Source organism: Saccopteryx bilineata, chromosome 9 (genome assembly GCF_036850765.1).
Source record: "Saccopteryx bilineata isolate mSacBil1 chromosome 9, mSacBil1_pri_phased_curated, whole genome shotgun sequence".
NCBI lineage: Eukaryota > Metazoa > Chordata > Mammalia > Chiroptera > Emballonuridae > Saccopteryx > Saccopteryx bilineata.
The window spans coordinates 21659138-21679776 of record NC_089498.1 but is presented as its reverse complement, the minus strand read 5'-3'; the positions used below and the strand labels follow the sequence as shown (position 1 = coordinate 21679776).

At 45.7% G+C, this 20639-nt stretch overlaps 1 protein-coding gene across 2 annotated transcripts in view; it reads right to left on the bottom strand.

Moving 5' to 3' along the window:
• ZFHX3 (zinc finger homeobox 3) overlaps positions 1 to 20639 on the bottom strand; it is a 253919-nt gene that overhangs the window by 4653 nt on the left and 228627 nt on the right. For both annotated transcript variants that reach the window (XM_066243906.1, XM_066243907.1), the window contains exons 6-9: positions 18499 to 18632; positions 18156 to 18356; positions 8693 to 8795; positions 1890 to 7331 (exon numbers count right to left, since the gene is read on the bottom strand). In XM_066243906.1, the coding sequence (XP_066100003.1) occupies positions 1890 to 7331; positions 8693 to 8795; positions 18156 to 18356; positions 18499 to 18632 (5880 nt within the window). The remainder of the gene's footprint in view (positions 1 to 1889; positions 7332 to 8692; positions 8796 to 18155; positions 18357 to 18498; positions 18633 to 20639) is intronic.

Sequence of the window (20639 nt, the reverse complement as noted above, 5' to 3'; positions counted from 1 at the left end):
AGCAGCTCAGTATAACTTCATAATAATCTATATCCCTTGGTTTTCTCATCTGTAAGATCCGAACCAAGCAAAGCACTTCATCTCCCTGGGACCTAGGCATGCACCTCTGGAGTCAGACACATCTGCCACATGATCTTGGACCCGTTTGCTGACTGCTCAGAACCTCAGCTTTCCAGAGTAAATTGTTGTAGGGTTTTACATGAAAGGTCACATGGGGAGAGCTTACCATTGTGCCTGACCTATTAAACATAAGTTTCTTCCCTCCCATTCCAGATCCAGTGTTCCTGTGAACTTCAGTATAGTCGGGAGGTGGTTACTAGGGCACACCTGGCTGCCTTGAATAATTAAGAGATATCTTTCTATCGTGAGTCCTCTCTTAAGTGGTCATAACCTCAGTAGCACTAAACATATACCTGTTGACTGACTGGCTCATACTGGGTGTTGTGAAGGAGCACATAGCACTGGGAGCCCGGAGGCCTGGGTGGGAGCTCTGGCTCCTCCCCTAGCTTGCTGAATGGTCTTGACCTCTCTGGGCCTCAGCTTTCTCATCTGTAAAACAAGGGTAATAGATCAGACATCCTGACTCTAATTTTTTTCACATTACTATGAAATATCGGGCTTTCCCAAGCCCCTCTGCCAAAGTCCTGGGCTGCAACAGTAATCCTATGTCTGGCTGGCTTGAGTATCATTCTGTGAAATTAACTTGCCAACACATATAAGAAACAACTTCTTCATCTTCAGGCTTTCTTTTCTTGTTCTCTTTGGATAAGAAACTGGGACCATGAATGAAGTAGCCTCATGTTGTGTAAAACCTGCCAAATTTGTAAAACTTGGATTCAATTCAACAGGACTCTGTGACATAGTAGAAGCACTTCAACCCATGAAAAGGGAGACGGCCAGGAGACACTCTGAGGGGTTCTCCTTTGGTGAATGTATACTGGTCAGTGGTGGCCATAGGAGGAACTTGCTGACCTGTATACTAAGTCTCACAGGATTGTGGAGGTGAAGGTCCAATTTAGGAAAGACAGGTGGATCCAGAGAAGATGGGTGAGTACAGAAACAAAAGAGGTACACAGGAAGAGCTGTGAAACTCCTCATTAAGTGGAAAAATAAAAGTACCAAGTATATGACTCTGAACAGAGGGGAGCAGAGAAAGGGAGATGGGCAAAAGGAAATGATGCTGTGACTGAATACCCCTAAAAATCATTAACATTTTGTCTGTCTGGAGTACTAATGTAAACGTGTCAAAATTCAAAACCACATTGCCTAATATAAGATTCCCGGCCAGTGCGTTTGAGTACATATGTAGTCTCATTAGAAGCTAACATAGCTACTGTTGTTCTGGCTAGAAGGGAATCACAGGAGTAAGGAGACACCTGATAGCAGCTCTCCAAAAAGGGGGGACGGGGCCACAGGTAAGGGCAAAGAGTTGTTTTAAATTCTCCTGAACAAGTTTCCACAGACCATAATCCAGAACTACCTATTCAAATGTCTTATATTTTCTAAAAATACCTACAAGGGATTTCCATAAGCACTGAATGGAAAGGTCTACAATAGAAGGTTCTTTCTTGGAAATACGCCAGGATATAATATGCCAGAACTCTCGAAGTTCTTCCATATGGCACACACCTTGGTTGTACTGTTGAACACAGGGCACAAAAATTGTTTCAGAGGCGATGAATCTACTCAGGAGGTGCCATCCTTGAACTGGGAAGCTAAAGAACCATGTACATGAGGCCAGCTCAAGGGAGACTCAATGGAAGGTAGCTGAAGGTTTTTTGAAGCTTCCTGCCTGCCAACACTCAGAGGGTATGGGTGGTAGCCACAGAACAGAAGTGCTAACTGGGTAGCTATTTCATGCTGACAGAATCACCCAGAGCAGAACCCACCTGTGTTGGATGGAGTAAAGCCTGGCAAGGAGGGGCTGTTGAGGCCAGGAAGCAACACGGGAGGAATGCCCTGGAGTGCCGGATACGCAGTAGGAAGGTTAAGAGCCTGAAGAGGGGCATTGTCAAACATCCCTTGCTGCTGGGCTGCCAGTCCGAGGACCTCATTGGCCTTTTTAATCCGGTCCAACTCTTGTTGAGCCATCAACTGACGTACAGTGGCTGGGTCAAAGTATTCTTTCTCTTTGTCCAGCTGGCTTCCAATGGTGTCTTTAACTTTGGAGATATGCTGTTGGGAAAAGATATGGTCACGTACAGACAGCCGAGCGCTGTACTTGATGCCACACAAAGTGCACTCTGTTTTGGGTCCCTCGTAATTTGTTTGGTTTATACCAAAATGCTTGGCCATGCTTAACTTAGACTTCTTTTCTTTTGCCCGGGCATTCTGGAACCAGACCTGAACAACTCTCTTTGGCAGTCCAATGTCATTGCCTAAGACCTCACACTCGAGCATGGTGGGTGTCCTGTAGTCATTAAAGCATGACTTGAGGACCTTCAGCTGCAGATTAGTCATTTGAGTGCGAAAACGCTTCTGCCCGGGCCGATCCCCACTGTCTCCAGATTTGCCTGCTGACCCACTTGCACCGGGACTTGGGGAGCAGGGGTCTGCAAGGCTTGAGGTTTCACTGTAGTCCACTGTACCTTCATTGTCATATTCCTTGCTGTAAAAGCTCGGGGCTGGGCTGACCAGACCTGATGACAACCGATCTTCATACTCAGACATTGCCATCATGGCCGCTTTGGTCAGCCCATCACTGGGTGCAGAAGAGGATTTGGTTTCGGTGGCTATTCCCGTCGCGCTGTCGTTATCTGCATTGCCCTCGTCTCCAGTAGTGGTATCTGTGATTGCTGTGTTGACAGAGGAACAGTCGTCGTTGTCCAGCTTAGTTTGGTCAAAGTTTAGATTAACTGCGGACATGGAGGGGCTTTCAAAATCTTCAATCCCTTCGACCTTGATGGAAGAAGGGCTAAGAAGAGTTCGGGGAGATAACTCCATGGTTTTACTCACAGGTGAGAGGGGAACACCTTGGCCATCGCTACTGCTTGGGGGTAGGTGGGAAAAGCTAGTTCCATCAAAAATATCGCCTTTCATCTGGAGTCCGCCATCACAGTCTAAGAGCATTGCAGACAGAGTCAGGTTGTAGCCAGCTCTCTTGGCTTCATGCCAATGGCGGGACCGGATATGAGCCTCAAGAGCAGTCTTGGCTTTGAAGAGGGCCCTGCAAAAAGGGCATCTCCTATGAGCCTGGGCTGGACCCACAGCCCGGAATTGTCCTTTCCTTTCCCGGGCACGTGTGTTCTGAAACCAGACCTGTACCACACGTTTCTTCAAGCCTACCTCATGCGCAATGTGATCCAACATCTTTCGAGTTGGATTGGAGTCCAATAGATACTTTTGGTAGAGAATCTCTAGCTGTTCTGGTGTAATAGTTGTCCTCAAACGCTTGTCTCTCTGAGGTTCTTCTCCTCCCGTCCCACTGTCATTTTCACCAGGGCTTGCACTGGCCTTTTCCTCCAGCTTCCTCTTCAGAGTGTTCATCGTGGAGGTTGGAGTTGAAGGAGAAGTGGCTGAGCTTGCTGGAATCTGAGGTATGGCCCCAGAGAGCAGCTGGCTCGCCAGGAGAGGGTTACTAGGGTCAAACAGCATGAAAGGCATATCCAGTGACCTGTCTAAAAACTGAGGGTGGATGAACTGGTTCTGTGCACTAAGGAAGTGAAGCTGCTGATGTTCCTGCCAGTGTTCAAATGATGGAAACGCCAACTTACACTGGTCACACTGGTAGGGAATTAGCTGAGGAGGTAGGTTTGCCAACTGTTGAGGAGTTGATGTGTGGAGGGGCTTGAGGGGCAGGTGGGAGAGCTGAGAAGGACTGGGACTTGACTGGGGTAGGGGGCACTGAGGTGGGGCTTGCGGAGGGGGCTGTGGTAATGAAGGGGGGGCAGTCAGCTGGGGGAGCTTGTGCTGGGCTGTGTTTGTCTTCTGCTCGGGCTGGTCTTGCTGCTGCAGCTCTGCCTTTAGTTGTCCTTGCTTTTCTTGGGTTGGGTTTGGTTGTGCACTGAGAGGTTCAGGCTGCTTTGGTTTCTCATCACTCACCTCTGTTTTTGAACTGAAGGTGGCCAATTCGTCAGCCTCTGCCGTAAGCTGCAAGAAAGCAGAGGAAGCTGTATTGGCCGACGGTGCTGGGGCGCTGTAAGCCTGTGAGGGCATCGGGGTGCTGCAGGAGGAGCTGGTGGGCGTCAGGATCTCCATGGCATCCATGGAGTCCTCATTTTGGCTGTCATCCTGCCCCTCCTCATCCTCATCTTTGTAACACAGCTTCTTCTGGTGCTTGATGAGATCAAAGATGCGCTGAAACACCAGGCTACATTTTTTGCACTGGTAGTTCAAGTTGCTTGTTCGAATATATCTATCATTCGTAAGTTCACGCCGCTCTCCATCTTTGCCCTCTCCTTGATTCTCATAATTTTTCCTGGCCTTCTGTCGAGCATTTTGAAACCATACCACTATGACTCGGGTTGGAAGGTTCAGTAAATTAGAGAGTTGCTCAAATTCATCATCCTTTGGGTAAGCATTGGCATCAAAGAAGTCCTGCAGGACCCTCAGCTGGTAGTCAGTAAACCGTGTTCGTGAAGACCTCTTGCTTCCCCAGTACTCCTGCTTCTGAGGTTCTGGTGACGGGGGCCGGGAGTCGATCTTGAGTTCCTCCAGGCTGGTGATAGGAGGGTTGCTGAAGTTGTAAGGGGAGTCCTTATTACGCTGCCTCTCTTTGAAGAGAGTGTTTCTGAACCAGTGCTTGATCACTTTCTGGGGCAGCCCGGACTTGTCGGCCATCTCTTTGATCTGCTCTTCACTGGGGGAGTTGTTAATGTCAAAATATTGCCGCAGGACGCGGAGCTGGTCATCCGTGATCCTGGTGCGAGGCCTCTTGTTCTGCTGCTGGAGCAGGCTTGGGTTGAGCTGGTGCTGGTACAGCTGGGCCAGGTCTGCAGGCAGAGGCTCCACAGGCCCGAGCTGAGGGGGCAGCTGGGCCGGCAAGGTCTGCAGTGGCATCGTCTGCATCATCAGAGGTGAGAAGATGGGCAGCTCCATGGGCATGGACAGCTGGGTGAGCGGAACGGATGGCTGGGCCGGTGCGATCGTAGGCGAAGTGATGGGTGGTGCCGATGCAGGGATGGCTGGCGTGGAAGCGGGCTGAGGCGGTGCTGCGGGAAGTGGGGGTGGGGGCGGTGGAGGAGGAGGTGGCGGCGGCTCTGGGGTTTGTGGCCGCAGAGGGTACAGCTTATCGTAGTGTTCTCTATACTGTTTTGCAAACCTCTCCAACTGTTTAAAGGGAAAGTAATTTTGATGAACATGCTCTTGATGACTCTTTAAAATCAGGATATTGGAAAATAACTTGCCACAGGAGTCACACTCGAGCTTTTCCAGATTCTCTCCCTGCTCAGTCTTCCCATTCTTCTTCTGCACTTTCTGCTTATTCTCATTGTACTGAATGACCAGCTCAAAGCCAAAGTTCTCCAGCAAGGCCTTGGTGGCGTTCCCTCTGGCATCTGAGGCGATGCGTGGAGGAAGCATGGAAGGCTCAGAACTACCCCCTGGTGCCGATTCTTTCTTCTCTTTGGCCTTCAAGGCTTCTGGGAGAGACTCCTTTGGTCCTGCATTGCCTTCTCCCCCTTCGGCAGCATCCTTCTCTCTCTGGCTTTCTTTTTCCTTTTCTTTGATGACCAATTTGTTTTTCTTTTCAGGGTGCTGGCTGGGCTGTAGCAGGGCAGAGTGGCTCTGGGACAGAGAAAGCTGGCTTTGCTGCTGCAGGATCTGCTGGTGGCTCTGCTGTGGGATCTGAACCTGAGCCTTCAGATCTTCCAGCAGGCCTGGGCCTGTCCCAGTCAGTGTCAGCGCCCCACTGGTCACCGGCAGGCTCACCTCAGGGTTGAGCTGGAACTCAGCACTGGGGATATAGAAGGGGAAGAGGAGGTGCTGCTGCTGCTGCAGCTGGAGCAGGGTCTCGGTGGTCATGGGGAAGTGAGGAAGGAGGGTGGGGTTGAACAGCTGAGACTGGATCAGGGCAGCCTGCTGCTGCAACTCCTGTTGCAAGTGAGCTTGAACTTGAGCTTGGGCCTGGGCTAGTGTCTGTGCTTGCTGTTGCTGCTGCTGCTGCTGCTGTTGTTGCTGCTGCTGCTGCTGCTGCCTAGAGGCAATCATATCTGCCAGCTTCTTCCGATTGGCTTCTTTGGGCTCTGAAGGGGAAGTGATGTTGGCACCGATGGGATTCCCCAGGGATGGCACCCCTACATTTTCAGCAGGCACTTGGCTCAGTAAGCCTGAGCTTGGAGCGATGCCAGCACTGCTTGGGTTGGTGGTGGTAAAGGTGTTGCTGGCACTGGTGCTCACAGGGCTTGGGGTGGAAGAGCTGAGGGAGACACTGCTGCTGTTCCCAGTCCCATTGCTACTGCCACTTGCAGCCTCCAGCTTGGCTGCCCGGGCCTTGGTTTGATGCAACACAGACCTCATGTGGATCTCCAAAGTAGAGCTCTGGCTGTACGCCACGTTACAGGTATTACACTTAAAAGGTTTGTTGTCTGGGCTGCTGGTGGGTTCTGGCTGACCAGTTGCCGATTCTTGAAGGGCTCTCTTTAACTTATGTAGGTGGGACACAGAATTATAGTGCACTAGCAGGATGTTCTTTTGAGTGAAAGATTCCTTGCAGACAGTACACTTGTAAGGGCGAGAAGGGTCCAGAAATTTCTCCATGGTGAAGTTGGGGCCTTTTCTGAAAGGCAGAGCTCTCTTCGGTTCTGAGCCCGAGTCTTCTTGTATGGACCCAGAGTCACTGCCTGTTGGGCTCTGTTTCTCTTCCAAGTCACTCTCTTCCTCCTTGTCTTCCTCAACAATTATGGTATGGTCTTCAGCCAGGGTGGGGTCTCCCATTGCCAGGAGGTCCCCATTGGCCAGAAGGCCACCATAAAGCTGCTGGATGTCAGCCTCACTCAACTCCAAGTGGCTCGTCTCAAGGTGTTTTTTTAGAGCCTGGAAAGTTCGGAAACTGCGCTGACAAAGACAGCACATGGTGGCAGCTCTGATCACATGGTACTGAGAATGGAGCTGTAGCTTTTCAATGGTTTTGAAAGCCAGGCTGCACTGATTACAGCGGTACTTGTACACGTGGCGATCTGACACAGGCAGCTGAGGCCTCTTGGTGTGAACCTCATTGAAGTGAGTTTGAAGAGCTGCAGATGTTTTAAACACCTGGTTGCACCCTTTCTTCCAGCACAGGAAGCCTGAGTCTTCTCTCACAGAGCCTGGGTCAGCAGGAGAGGGTTTCAGTTCGCCACTGTGCTCTGTGCTCATAGAGGACAAGATGTTCTTTCCAGGATCCTCTGAGGTTTCTGTACAAAAATAAATAAGTAAAAATCAAGCCCAACGATAAAGAGGGCTTTGATAAAGAGGACTTTGCTTCAAAGATGGCACCCACAACTGTCTACTCGCAAGGCCTCGTGAACACAATCTGACGATGAGGGAAACAACCTGGACTCAGACTCTCTCCACACAGCCTCCTGCTTTCCTTTCCTCTCCAATAGAGCACATACACAAGAACAGAGAAGACCAAAGGAAATATGAAACGTTCTGACTCCTAAGAGGCCTGTGTCTTATCACAGATCTGTTTTTTAAACAATATTTAATAAACCTTCAATTCTCATAACTGGTTTCAAGGTTGCTGATTTGAGAGTGGGTTCACCTTTTTCATGGATCAGTATTGTAGAACATGAATTAATGCTATCCTGAGTTATAGGGAATTTACAAGAACTGCTGCTCATTATAATTAAGAAATTTTGGAATATATTTTTAGGCTTTTTGACTGTCATCTCTATTCAATAAGCAATGATCATTCAAGTGGCCAATTATTAAAATATAGTTGATTTTTTCCTATGATGATATCACCACACCCATCAATATTCTGACCCTTTTTCAGTCAGTCCACAGTCCAATATGCTGACAGGAGGTAAATGAAGTAGAAAGCCTCATAAATGGAGGTCTAATGATCCATCAAGGTAGGAACCACCCTGGGGCACCATCATCCCTGTCTATGGCAACATTCTTTCCAAATGCACCTCTATGCCGCATCCTGAGGCAATCCCAGAAGACTCGGAGAACTTAGTGTGGACTAAGAAGACAACTAACCCAGCACCCTGAAATTACCCATGTGTTCCACAAGTCCCTAATAATTAAGTCCTCAAAGATGGAACATTTAACAATTTTGGATGGTGAATTAGGGGTCTATTGACTGAGTCTCTGGTTATTCACTCCCTAAAGGGGACACATGTCCACCAAAATCCCACTGCTTCTTACCTGATTTTCTCTCACCTGAAATCATATGAATAGTATACAGATACATGCTAAGAATCAGGATAAAAAGTGGCTGACAACAGTGGCCCTCATCTTTTGTTCACCTTAGGAGTACTATACAGGAGTGGTTTTTAACCTTTTTACACTTAGGGACCAGTGAAAATAGGAGAATTATTTCAGGGACTGCTAAGGCAGAAATCACCCTGAGCATAAGCAAATTCATTGGACCCGAGATCACTGGGTCTACAGTCTTCATACAACATCAGCGTGGTTAACTCTCTCACGGAGCGGCCCCCCGACCAGCAGTTGAAAACCACTGTGGTACAGGATTCTGGGCCCCCTCGCTCTGTGAAGATTTTTCATTTGGTTTCCATTTGGAAGAGTCAAGAACAATGGCACTAACCAGGCTGCTTTCCTGCCTCTTCCACACTGGAGTTCCCGTCTCGATCTGGAACAGCCGCTGGGAGGAACATGCTGCTGGGCATCACCATCTCGGGGGTGGTCACCTGAGGAACAAGATGCAGAGAGATGAGAGTCAAATGGAGAGGAAAAAGACAGAAAATAGGGAAATGTGTAAAAATTATTTAATAAGCAAAATTAGCCTTCACCAGTGTAAAGCTGGAGGTGTCACTTTTCATAGCTCACTGAAGATTCATGTTTATTAGACAAAGCTCACATCAGTCAAAAGTGTTTCTACGGTTACATTCTGGACATAATTAGCAGTGCACACTTGAAGAATAATCTTATTATTAATATTTTTTCTTTATGCAGAATTTTGACTTTGATCACTGACAATGTTTTGTCATGGGCTGTGAAACTTCTTGTGCAACCAATTAGGTAGATAAGTTGAAAGGCCCACCTTAAGCTGCTGAAAACATAATAAGGGCCCTAATTAAATCATACCTAGTAAAGTACACTGTAATCTTGAAGCAGGGAGCATTGTAGTACTGTTTTCAAAATGTATTCAGGCAAGAAGAGGAGGGGAGTAAGAGCAAAGGAAAGGGTAAGAAGAAGAGAAGAGAACAAAGGAAGGCTAAGGACATGCAGACACACTGGCAGATTTTCCAGGAGACATTTTGTAACCCTTTACAAGCTGAGATCAAGTGCAAATGAGCATTTCTTATGACTCACTCAAGGCAGATTTCTTCTGGAGACTGTGCCCAAGATACACAGCATCAGAGGGAGGCTCTGGCCAGTGCTGCAGCTACAGAGGGTGCCCCGCACAGCACTCTACAATAGGATAGCCCACTCTGACCATGGCCATTGTTTCCTAATAGAGCAATTCCAGAATTAGCTTGGTTTAAATGGACTACGATTTTAAGTCTGATCTTCAGACATTTTTCTAGGCTTCCCTGCCATCTGGCCAACTCATCGTTTACCTCACATTAATGTGATAAGCAGCCCTCAATATCCAACATAAGGAGAGAAGATTCTTTGTTTAAAGACAGAGCAATATCCCTTTCCCTGCTAAAGGGTGGGAAGGGAGATGGTGACGATATTCCCAGATGAATTAGAATTTGTCTCCTGTTTGATGACAGCCTGAGAAATGAACTGACTCTGAGGTTACATGCACAGAAATGACAGTCACCACTAACCTTTCTACACAGTGCCTAGCCCCACTTGGAGGCACTCTTCTCCCATCAACAACAACAAAAAATCGTATCTTAATTTACTGTTGCAATGATTGGAACCCCTAGGTTACTATATTTTAAATAAGTTTCTATTTTAATTGTTTGAAAATCCTGGCCCTCACTCAAAATAGCTGCTGACATGTTACCAGGATCATCAGTGATGGGCTCCAAGGCTAGAGGAAACCCAGACAGCTGTCCACATCAACACCAAAAAGGTAACACCCTCAGTACATTTATGGGGTATTAGAATTTCAGCAACCCATATGCCAATAGGTATTAAAATTAAGCAACAGGCACTACAGAGAGGAGTCTGAGAAATGCTGTGTTTACAAAGAGCAGGTACATGCAGGTGAACACGTGTGACAATTCCTGCTCTCACAGACATCTGCACCTTCACACAAAGCTTGTCAGCAGCTGGTTAGAGAGAGCTGTTGATGAATCATTAGGAATGGAGCAGAGATTGCCAAACTCATTCCATCTATTTTCTTTCTAATAGAAAGCATTTCTGACCAGTGTGGTCGGGGAGTCCAGCGGGAGTCCAAGAAGTGAAAGGTCGCCGATTAATTTATAGTCCTCAGCAAAAGGGGAGCACAAGGTTGGGAGTAAGAGGAGGAGAAACGAAAAGGAAAAAAGACACCCCCCACGTCCTTTCTCAGTTGTAACTGTAGGATCAGTCCTTTCCTGGGATCTTTTGGAATTATGAAAAATGAATCATGAGAAATTTAAAAAAAAAAAGCCCTACAGAGTAAAAAAGAATAAAATTATCTAACACCTCAGCTGCACATCATTATAGAAAACTGTGGGCTTTTCATACGCATTACAGTAAGGCAGACATCCCCTCTAACAGACTCAGTACGATGGATCAGTAATTGTTTTCATACACTTTAATTAGAAAAACTCAGATGGCTATGAATAATAATGGAAAAGAGAGACTTTTGCACTTGAAAGGTTGAAGTCAATCAAGTGTGAATGACGGCAAAAAAAGAAAAAAAAAAGACACCAATTCATCAGCTCTCTGTTGTCTCGCTGCGACTTTAATCATAATTCCTGATTGGGATTCAAGAAGGCAGTAAGCAGCGGTTCTTTGTCTGCCTTCACCTTCCATCAATTAACTCTCCCGAAATATAATCATCAACCTCACATGCTCCTCTGCATCTTAATCTGGGCCTCCAAACCTGTAAGTCTTGCCCCATATGTGTTTAAGTAATTACTTTTATCTACCTGCATCTTCTCATCTATAGCATACCCAACCTCTCCCTGAGGAGGAAGAAAGCCTTGGTATATAAAATTTTAACGAGCAGGAAATTCTCAGAAGGCAAAAAGAATAGCCCTAAAGGGAATCCTTAGGATCTAGAAATTCTGGTAGGATCCTTGTGCATGTGTCTGAACAGAGAGGCTGAGAATGGAAACCTCCTTACTGCACAGGCTATGGAGGGCCCCATGCCAGCTCCCACATACTGATCACTCCTGTGCCTATATCCAATCCTCCCTCTCCTACCAGCTGCCAAAGCTGTCCACTTAAGGTTTGCTTGCTTTTTCATAAAGCCATAAATTCAGTCCTGCCAACAGCTCACTGAGGAGTTCTGCTCAGTGAAGAAAAGGAGAGCTGGCCAAATGCAGAGTTCCTTTAAAACTTACTTGCCTTGGCATCTCCTGCCCTTGTTTTCCAACCACCTGGCTACCTAAACTGTGTGCAAAGTTCACACTATCCCAGCCACATTCTCTGATGGAGACCTGGAGGTCAGTTGGAAAGGTAGTTATTTAACTGCTGAGCGTGGTTTTGTAAAGACCTTCCCTTTTGCTACGAGCACTGGAGTATGTAGGTTTCCGAGAGGACAAACCCTGGCTACAGTATAACCAAAGCCATTCTAAATGTGCCCAAACCTCAGAGGCCCTTAAAACTAACTGAAGCCCTCCCCCAGCGCCCCTGCACAAACAGCACATAGGTGCACACAGGCACATAAACACTGTCTCCTGCTCCAGCCACAGACTCAAAGCCAAACAAAAAGTGTTCTGTTTGTCCAGATAACAATACACATTAAGTCCAAACACCTATACTTTTTACATTTACCATCCATGTAGATTGATTTTTCTAATCATCTGCACACCGATAAGCACTAACTACATTCAATTACGTCCCCATATTCTACCCATTATTGTATAGAGGAGAGCTAAGACTATAAAGACAGACTTTTAACCAAAAGTAAAATAAAGGTGTTTTGGTAAGAAAATTTGATTAGACCTTACTTCCTCAGAATTTGGGTCTCTCAAGATTGGCCTTGGCAGAGGGTAGTTCAATGGTGATCTTATTAACCATTAGGAGAGGTGATCTGAAATTATTCTAATACCCCTAAAGATGCAGATATGTGAAAGTCGTTATTTAAACATATATAGGGCAAGACTTCAGGTTTGGAGGCCCAGATACCAAATGTGTTCCCCGCACCCTTGTAAGCCAAGTCAATTACATTCCTTCCAGAGTATGTAGAGTGGATGGAAATGTAGAATGAAACCATCAGCTGAGCTGGGTGCCGAAAGTCTGAACACAAACAGTGGCTCCAATCTTCCTGACAAATAAACAGGTCTCGTGTATAATAAGAGAAATGTGGAGTTCTGCTCTGATGCTGAAATTCTTCAAGTTTAAGCAATTCTCATATATAACACCAAAACCAGAATTCCACCTGATTCTAAAAGTCTTCAGGCTTAAGCAATGCCAGAACAACTTAGTAGTTGAAAGGAAGGGCATGTGAGTCTCTGCTCACTCACTCAGGCAGGGTACCTGTGCCACATGCTTGTGAGACAGAGCAAGACATGATCCTTGTGTCCAAGAAGCTCACAACCCAGAAAAATTAACCTTTTAGAGATTACACACTTCTCAGAAAATCTGATCAAAGTTGTAGACGCCCAGAAAAAATACTTTCACACACAGACTATTGCAAAACAATTTTCAGAAAAATCACAGGCTCCTCAGAGGGAAATCCATGGACTCTAGTTAATTACTCTTGACTACTAAGGAGAGGTCACATGGGTTCATAAATAACTAGTTCGTAATTCCAGTTCACCATTTTATTTGTGATTATGACTTAATGCCTTTCAAATCCCTCTGAGGTCAGTGGACCCTAAAGCCCCAAGGACATACCTTATAAAACCCAGAGGCTTAGATATGGGTCTGGTCCCCACTACGACATTGGTAGAAGAAGCTGGAATTATAGGAAGCCCTCCACCTTCCTTACTTTCTTGAGGTCATGGATGTGGAGAAGCCAAACAGAAAACCCTGAGCAGCCACGGGGTAAACTTTGCTAAGTTCTTGTAGAAATGTTCATGCAAATTCACTTCTCAGAGCCACTGTCTGATGTTAGATCAGTGCAACCAAATTCAACATGCTGGAAAGCAAAGATAATTTCTTAGAAAAAGTACTGAACCCTCCTCCCTACACAGCCTTGGCACTGTTCGCCTAAATAGGGCTTCTTTCTGAAAGGTGCGCTTTTCCAAGTCAGAGTACAGACTTGCCAAAACCTAGACTCCTGAAGAAGCCTCAAATCTTTCACTTTTCAGTAAAAATCAATAGAATGAAGAACCTCAGACAAAGTGGGGGAAAAGGGAAAAGCCTCAGACCTGGGCCTTCCTGGCACAGAGCTGGCCCATCTCTATGAATGAGGCATAGGTCTGGAGCATGAAGCTCAACCTACCCGCTTCCAGAGCTGAGCATTCTAGCTAGTGGTGTACCTAAAGTCGCCTGCTCCACAGAGTCCAGTTGCTCACTCCCTCTCCTGCACCCAGACAGCCTCCAGCCTGCTGGCTGGTCTCCGCACACATGCCGCTGGCCAACCGGGGCAGCTCCGGGCAGCGAGCTTTAGCAGTTCTCTCCTTCCCTCACTACCTTCCAAATGCGCCAGGCTGGACACTGGACACAGAGTCTAGAGGGACTAGTGTCTCTCTCTGTCTTGTTTCCTTTCTAAAATGTCTTCTGTGTGGTTGTCCCTTTAAAAATATATTATATACTAATGCTCATGAGGAAAACTGCAGGGCCCTGTTAGCTTTTATGTGGACCAAAAACAAACGTGGCCAAGAACCAGATTTTAGAAACTAAGATTGAGAAAGACTGAAAAAAGAGGTGACTGGGAAACACATGAACAGAAGGAGCATGATTAGACTCAGAGAGGCAAGCAGTGGCAGTATACCAAGGTCACTTCTAATTTAGACCATCTAATCGGCAAACAGGCTCCAAATGGCTATCATCTCACAGGGTTTGGAATTAATGAAGCCCGATTATTTTCATTACCTTTCTCTGAGATGGAGAGAAAGTGAGAGAGCTGGTACCCAGGTGGGTACTACAACCCCAGGGCCAGTGGCCACCTGATAACCCCGATGTGTGTAGGGGAGGGGGGCAGAGAGCCAGCCTGCCCTAGAGATTCACAGAGGCACAGAAACACAACAAGCCCAGGGAAACACAGATACTGACTGAAAAGAATTACAGGAGAAAAACTATTGCTCCCACAAGAGAGAAAGAGAACTGCAGGCAATGAGGGGCCAGGCGCAGAGAAGGGAAATATTATGTACGTACAAAAAACAGAGAATAATGAAGAACTATCAGGGGAGAAAAAACGAAGGGCTAGAGAAAAAGGTGTTCCTGGGTGGCTCATATTTTGTTAAGTGATCAAGGAACAAAGACAATTTCCCTATATTATTGCTCCAGGATCCTGGTTGTGGCCTGTCACTTAGTGGGATAGTGATCAATTAGAATAGTTTAAGAGTATTGAAATGCATGGCAGGTGGTCTTTCCCTTTCTCATTTAGGGCTAGAAACATGCCCCCCACGTCCTCAATCATCCTTCCCCAAATGAGTGGGAAAATGAGGACACAGAGCAGCAGCTCCTAGGTCCCCACCACAGATCTGAAATCCGTTAAGTTCTCTGTAAATAGGTGAGAGTTCTGTGGAACCAACACTGGGGGTGGGCTGCTCAGTCAGGTCTGCAGGGGCACTTGTCTCATTGCCTTTAAGCTTTATAGATTTCTCTCTCTCGTATGACGTGTGTATAGACACCCTTTGGAGCCTGGTTTCCAATAGGCCAAGCAGAATGAAGTGCTGTGGGTACCGTTTCCACAGTGGAGGGCCGGAGCTGCAATTGTTCCCAGTGGAGAATATTTTCCAAGCCCCTTCATCAGTAGAAAGAAGGGGCCCATGGAAGACACAGATATGAGATGCAGAGCATAAGCAAGCAGCCGTTACTATAGCAACAGACATATTAGACACTGCAGGTTCCTGAAAGCTGTCTGATAAGGTATTATTAAATGAAGCCTCCTCAAAACACTCTCCATTTACAACTGAACGGAAAGACATTGTGTAGAAAGTAATCTATTTCCATTTATCAGGGTGGAATTTACTTTTAGAGGGACTGAAACCCAATTCAAACCATATCCTGAGACCTTGGACCCAGACAATGAAAAATATTTACCAGAATTTATAGCTTTAGATACCCTGGGCACACCCCATGGCTGCCAGGAACTGTCTATTTAGTGAATTTTGCCAGCTTTCCCTATTCTGCAGCCAGAGGCAGCTCAGTCAAACCGTTTCACCACTCAGGGGCAGAGCAGACATAACTTTCTCCTCTTGGAGGACGAATGACCATGCATCGGCCATTCCTTAATGACATGGTTTAGAAATTGGAGCTCTGATTTAAGGGGCTTTTCTCATACTATTTTCAGAGTTTCCTTCTCCAGGTGGCCAGGAACATACAAATATATGGTCAAAAAGCCTAACCAATACTTCCCCAAGTCCAATTTTCTAATAAAATTACAATAAAATACCCTCCAGGGGCAGGATTTTAACCATAATTTCATTATAACCATTTAGTTGTAACAAATGCAAACTCCGTTTTAACACCAAACTTTTCAGAGGAAAGACTAGCATCTGTTCTGTTCATCAGGGCAGAGACCAAGATCCAGTCCTCAAGCAGGATTCTGGGTTCACCATGAAGTATGGCTACAAATTCCCCTCTAGCCCTGGTTGCTCATCTTTTCCTACTGAACTCAAGGATCATGGTAGAAATGCTTCACAAAGTCCAATGTAAACCAGCCTCATCACTTAAAAAAAAAATTCAGTGCTGAGAGCCATGCAATAACTCCATCTTCTCATGCAAAGAGAGTACCATGCCAGCTTTACACCTCTAAGTACAGAACAAGATCCATATATGATTACATTTCCCACAACTCTGAACTTTATTTCTGGATCCATTAACTTTCTTTTGTTCTAGCAAATCGACTTCCTATAATCACATTTCTCACAATTTGCACACTTTACAGAAATATCTAGGAAACATCTCCATTGGTGCACAGGGAATGCTGTACAAGGGGCCCAGTACAGTCCTTTTAAGAACCATGTTTCTCCTACATAATTATGTTGTCAGAGATTCTTCCAGATCCTTATGCTTTCTGGCATTATACAATTTTGTATTTGCCTAACACTTGACGGAGGTCTTAATAGTGGTTGTCCAACTTTAGTACACACGGAATAACCCAGGAAGGCCATTGGATCATTTGCATCAGCCCCCAGAAAGGTTGAGAATCACTGCTTAAGAAGATGCTAGTTGTGGGTAACACCCAGAAATACCTTCGAGATTGGTAGCCAAGCAAACACTGTGGTAACATCCTGCCCTTGATGACTGCTAGTAAATTAAGGAGATTCATAATGACCACCATGCTTGCTACTTGAAATGTACATTATTGTTGCTATTCTGTCATATAAAAATATGACAAAGGATATCTGAAACATAATTTACATTATTTTCCCTAGAGATATATAAAGAAACTTACTATCATACAAATTACACATCCTAGGCCACCTTATATTAAACAGAAAAAAAATAACACCTGAGCAAAAGGAAAGTGTAATTAAGTATGAAAATGCTTCTCTCCCCACATATCTTTCTGTTTCTTTGGGTTCTCACAGCTCCAGGCCATCAGGGAAAAGTGTAATGAGGCCTGAAAAAATTCCCCTTGTTGCATTATTTCCAAGACTGCTAAGAATGCCAAGAAAACCTGTTACATCTACAGAAACCCACCCATCCACAAGTTTCCAGTTACAGAGAAACTTTCAACAATGTTCACCAGTCTATTTGAAAATACCCATGGAAAGTGATTTATACTTGAAAGAACCCCTGCTAGGTCACCTCTGAGTTTTCTGTTGGCTGCTAACATTCTCTTGATGCATCACCAATGATATGTTACATCATTTACAACATTATTCACTAATTTTTACATAACCAAATGGAAAGGGAAATGCCTAGAGGTTACATGTCTGTGAACTTCATGTGGCAGCATGGAATTCTGAGCAGACCACCTCTCTGGGAATCATCACATGAAAAGGCAATCAAATTTTTATTACTCCACTGCTGAAATAAGTTAGAGGCGAGATTAATTCTCTTTGGTTGCTTTTCCTCCAACAGTTTCACAACAGTTCCAACAGAGACAGAAAGTAGGACATCAGTGTCACCTGTAGTACTTCGAAAAGTTTTCACGTCACAATTAGATTTAAATCTTTATACTAACTTTTGTTTGGGTTGCGTTTATAGAGGCCACTCAGAGCCATGCTTTTAAAACCTGCAGCTGTAGCAACATCATGTTCAAAATGCGCAAAGCCCTCTCTCACTCACGAATTAACATGTACTATCCAAGCGACCGTTTTCCTGCTTTAAGGATAAAAGTGTCCCCTTGAGAAACACCCATGTTACAGGGCTACACTACTGGAGTGGAAAATGTGAGTTCAACTCTCAATTCTTCCACTTACAAGTGACATCAAGTCACTTACCTTCTCTGGGCCTCAGTTTCCTAGCTGCTAATAGAAATGTGTCAGACTCTTGTAAGGATGAAATGAGACATAAGGAATATAAAAGCAGCATAGAACGTGACCTGCTCAATACAGGTTTGACGATCTGAACAACAATTTCTTCACATAAATGATGAGCTACTCTTAGCCTCTGTAGCCTTCAAGCAGAGAGGAGGAGGATGGGCAAGCTGCGAAACATACTTAGTTAGCCCTTTGGGCAATGGTCATGCCAAGGTCATGCCAATCCTAAGGCAGGCACAGCAGATAAAGGTCACAGAACTAGGACCACTTTTGACATTTGCAACACGACACTGACTTTCTCATCCAGCAACACAGTATCCTGTCCATGCTACTGCATCACCTTTGACCCCTGGGGAAAGAGGAGCCACTGGATCTTGCTCTTGGCTGTCTTACCGTCATAATGAGCTTCTCCACGCAGTCGGGTGCCACGCTGTGGAGGTGGGTGAGGTGCAGCTGGAGGTGGATCTTGTTGTTGAGCATGTCCTGGCACAGCGGGCAGCGGAGCATGGGCTGCACGGAGTGCTGCGTCATGGCGTGCACCCGGAGCCGGTTGACGTCGGCATTGCTGTACTTGCAGTAGGGACACTGGTACATCTGTGGGGAACACGGGCATCCCTCTGGCTGACTCTTCAGTTCCCACCAGCAACCGTGCCAGCCCAAGCCTACCCACCCAAGAGTTCATTCCCAACCATGTCTGGAACACTGCCCCCACCAGCAGAGCCCCTTCCTGCCTTACCTGCTCCGCTTTGGTCTCCTCCGACGTTTTCGGTCGCTTCAGAGAGAGAGGAGACTCCGAGCTACCTGGCAAGGAGATGCGCTTGGAGGTTGCAGGAGAATCTGTCAGCTCCTTTTCTGCTTGGCTGGACGATGCTGGAAGAAAAAGCAGAAATGCAGTACAGCAGCCAGGCCAGGCCAGCTCCCAGCGGCTCTGTGCTGGGTGAAAATCAACATTCATTTATAGCACAGGATTTTCTTGAAACACCAAAATTCAAGTAGGATGAGCACCCAGACTGACTTATCAAGCACGCTGGAAAAGAGGCAAATGTTTCTTTTTCCTCCCATGAATTTTCTGTCACTACTTGAACAACTGAACACTAAGAAAAGAAGGTAAGGAAATGGACTACAAGGCTCAGTTGGATTAAGCTCAGTTCATTCAGTCTGTTCTGACCTCCTCCATCAAGACATAATCTGCTGGCTTGTGGGTGCAGGGTGGGTAGGGGAATCTCACCAACTGCTTTGCCAAGAACCACTAGTCAATCCGAGAAGCAGACACACTCTGCTTTCAGAGGTAATAAACTAGGTGCTCCCAACGTGACTGTCCTAGCTCTTAGAATCACAGCACATCACAGAAGACATGAGAGATGGGACCTGAGACAACAGGTTCACATGGGTATCTGCACACAAATACAGGGTATGACAAAAGGAGCTTTACAATTGTTCACATGGAAAATAATATATTAAATAATAACAGAATAAACTGCGTCATGCGTATTCACAACTATAAACCTACCTTTGCTGCCCACCCTGAATGCGTGTATGTGGGGGGGAGTCAATTTGAGTTCAATAACTTGCTTTTTGGGAAAAGTAACTGAAGAGTGGACTGAGGCAGGGCATGAGTGTAACTCCCAGCCTAGCCAGTGCTCCAGACACAGACGTTTATTCAGAGTGAGTGGTAAGAGGGAACATTTCCTGTCTGCTTGCCCAAACCATGCCCTGAGCACCAACACTCCACCAAAAAGCCCACGACACTAATTAATGAGGAGAGTCACGTGAGACTTTGGTCGCAAACAGCGGATGGAAGTACTGGTGGAAGGAGTTCTCAGAAGAGTGAAAGGGATCTGGAAGACTTGGATGAGAAGACAGCCGGGCTCAGGGTTTAACCCGGAGAGCAGGGCACCTCCAGTGTAGGCACAAGTTCCAACATGGTTGGCTCGGGACATTCTGAAAACTGGCCTGTGAATGAGGGTTGGCTCTCTCACTTGTTTTGAATGTGGAACTCCATTTTTTAGAATTTTGCTAAAAGCGACAAGAAAAAAAAAATCCTGACAATGGTAGTGAGAAAATTTATACCCACTGCCCTCATTGGAAAATAATGTGACTCAGCACTGAGGTCACTGGTTTGGAAAGCCTAATTTTTACTGCTTTCTGTCTCACCCGGTCTAGTTACCTGGCGTGTTCCCACTTTCTGCTCAGCTTTGAAACATTTCCTGATGTGGATACCAAGGTGCTGTCATTTTATAGACATGTGCTTCAATAAACAATTTTAGAAAATCAATTTTATTCATTAAAATCATAAGGCCACAAAATAATTTTGAAAAAATAATTGTTCAATGAAGGAAATATTCCAGGAAGTTGATGTTCTTCCCTGAATGCACATCTTGTGAACTTTAACCCTAGTATCTTGGTAACCTGGTCTACATAAGTTTGTGGGACATCTATTATTTAAAAAGTACAAGGACAAGCATATTACACACAGACTTCTTCTCCTCCCAACACACACATTCATAACAGTACTTTAATCTGTCTCGAATCGACTTCAAACCCATTTTGCTCTTAATGGGAGTTATTCATTTTCACTTGAAAGGTAATACATGACGGCTGGATATTTAATGTGATGGACTGGCTGCCGATTAACTAGGTGCTGTAACATTCTAGACCGGTTCCCCCATGGCCCACTTCCCATCTCCTGGCCCCGACAGACCTGATCCTGCAGAACCTTGTGTCCCAGGGTTTAGACCTCACAGTGTGCTGGGCCCCTCCCTGAACACTCCCACAATAGGAGTCTTTAATTAATGTTTCAGGGACTTCAACTTCCACTTCTTTATTCTCTATCATTTTTCATTTTTGCTTACTGGTTATATATTAACTCGTCTATAT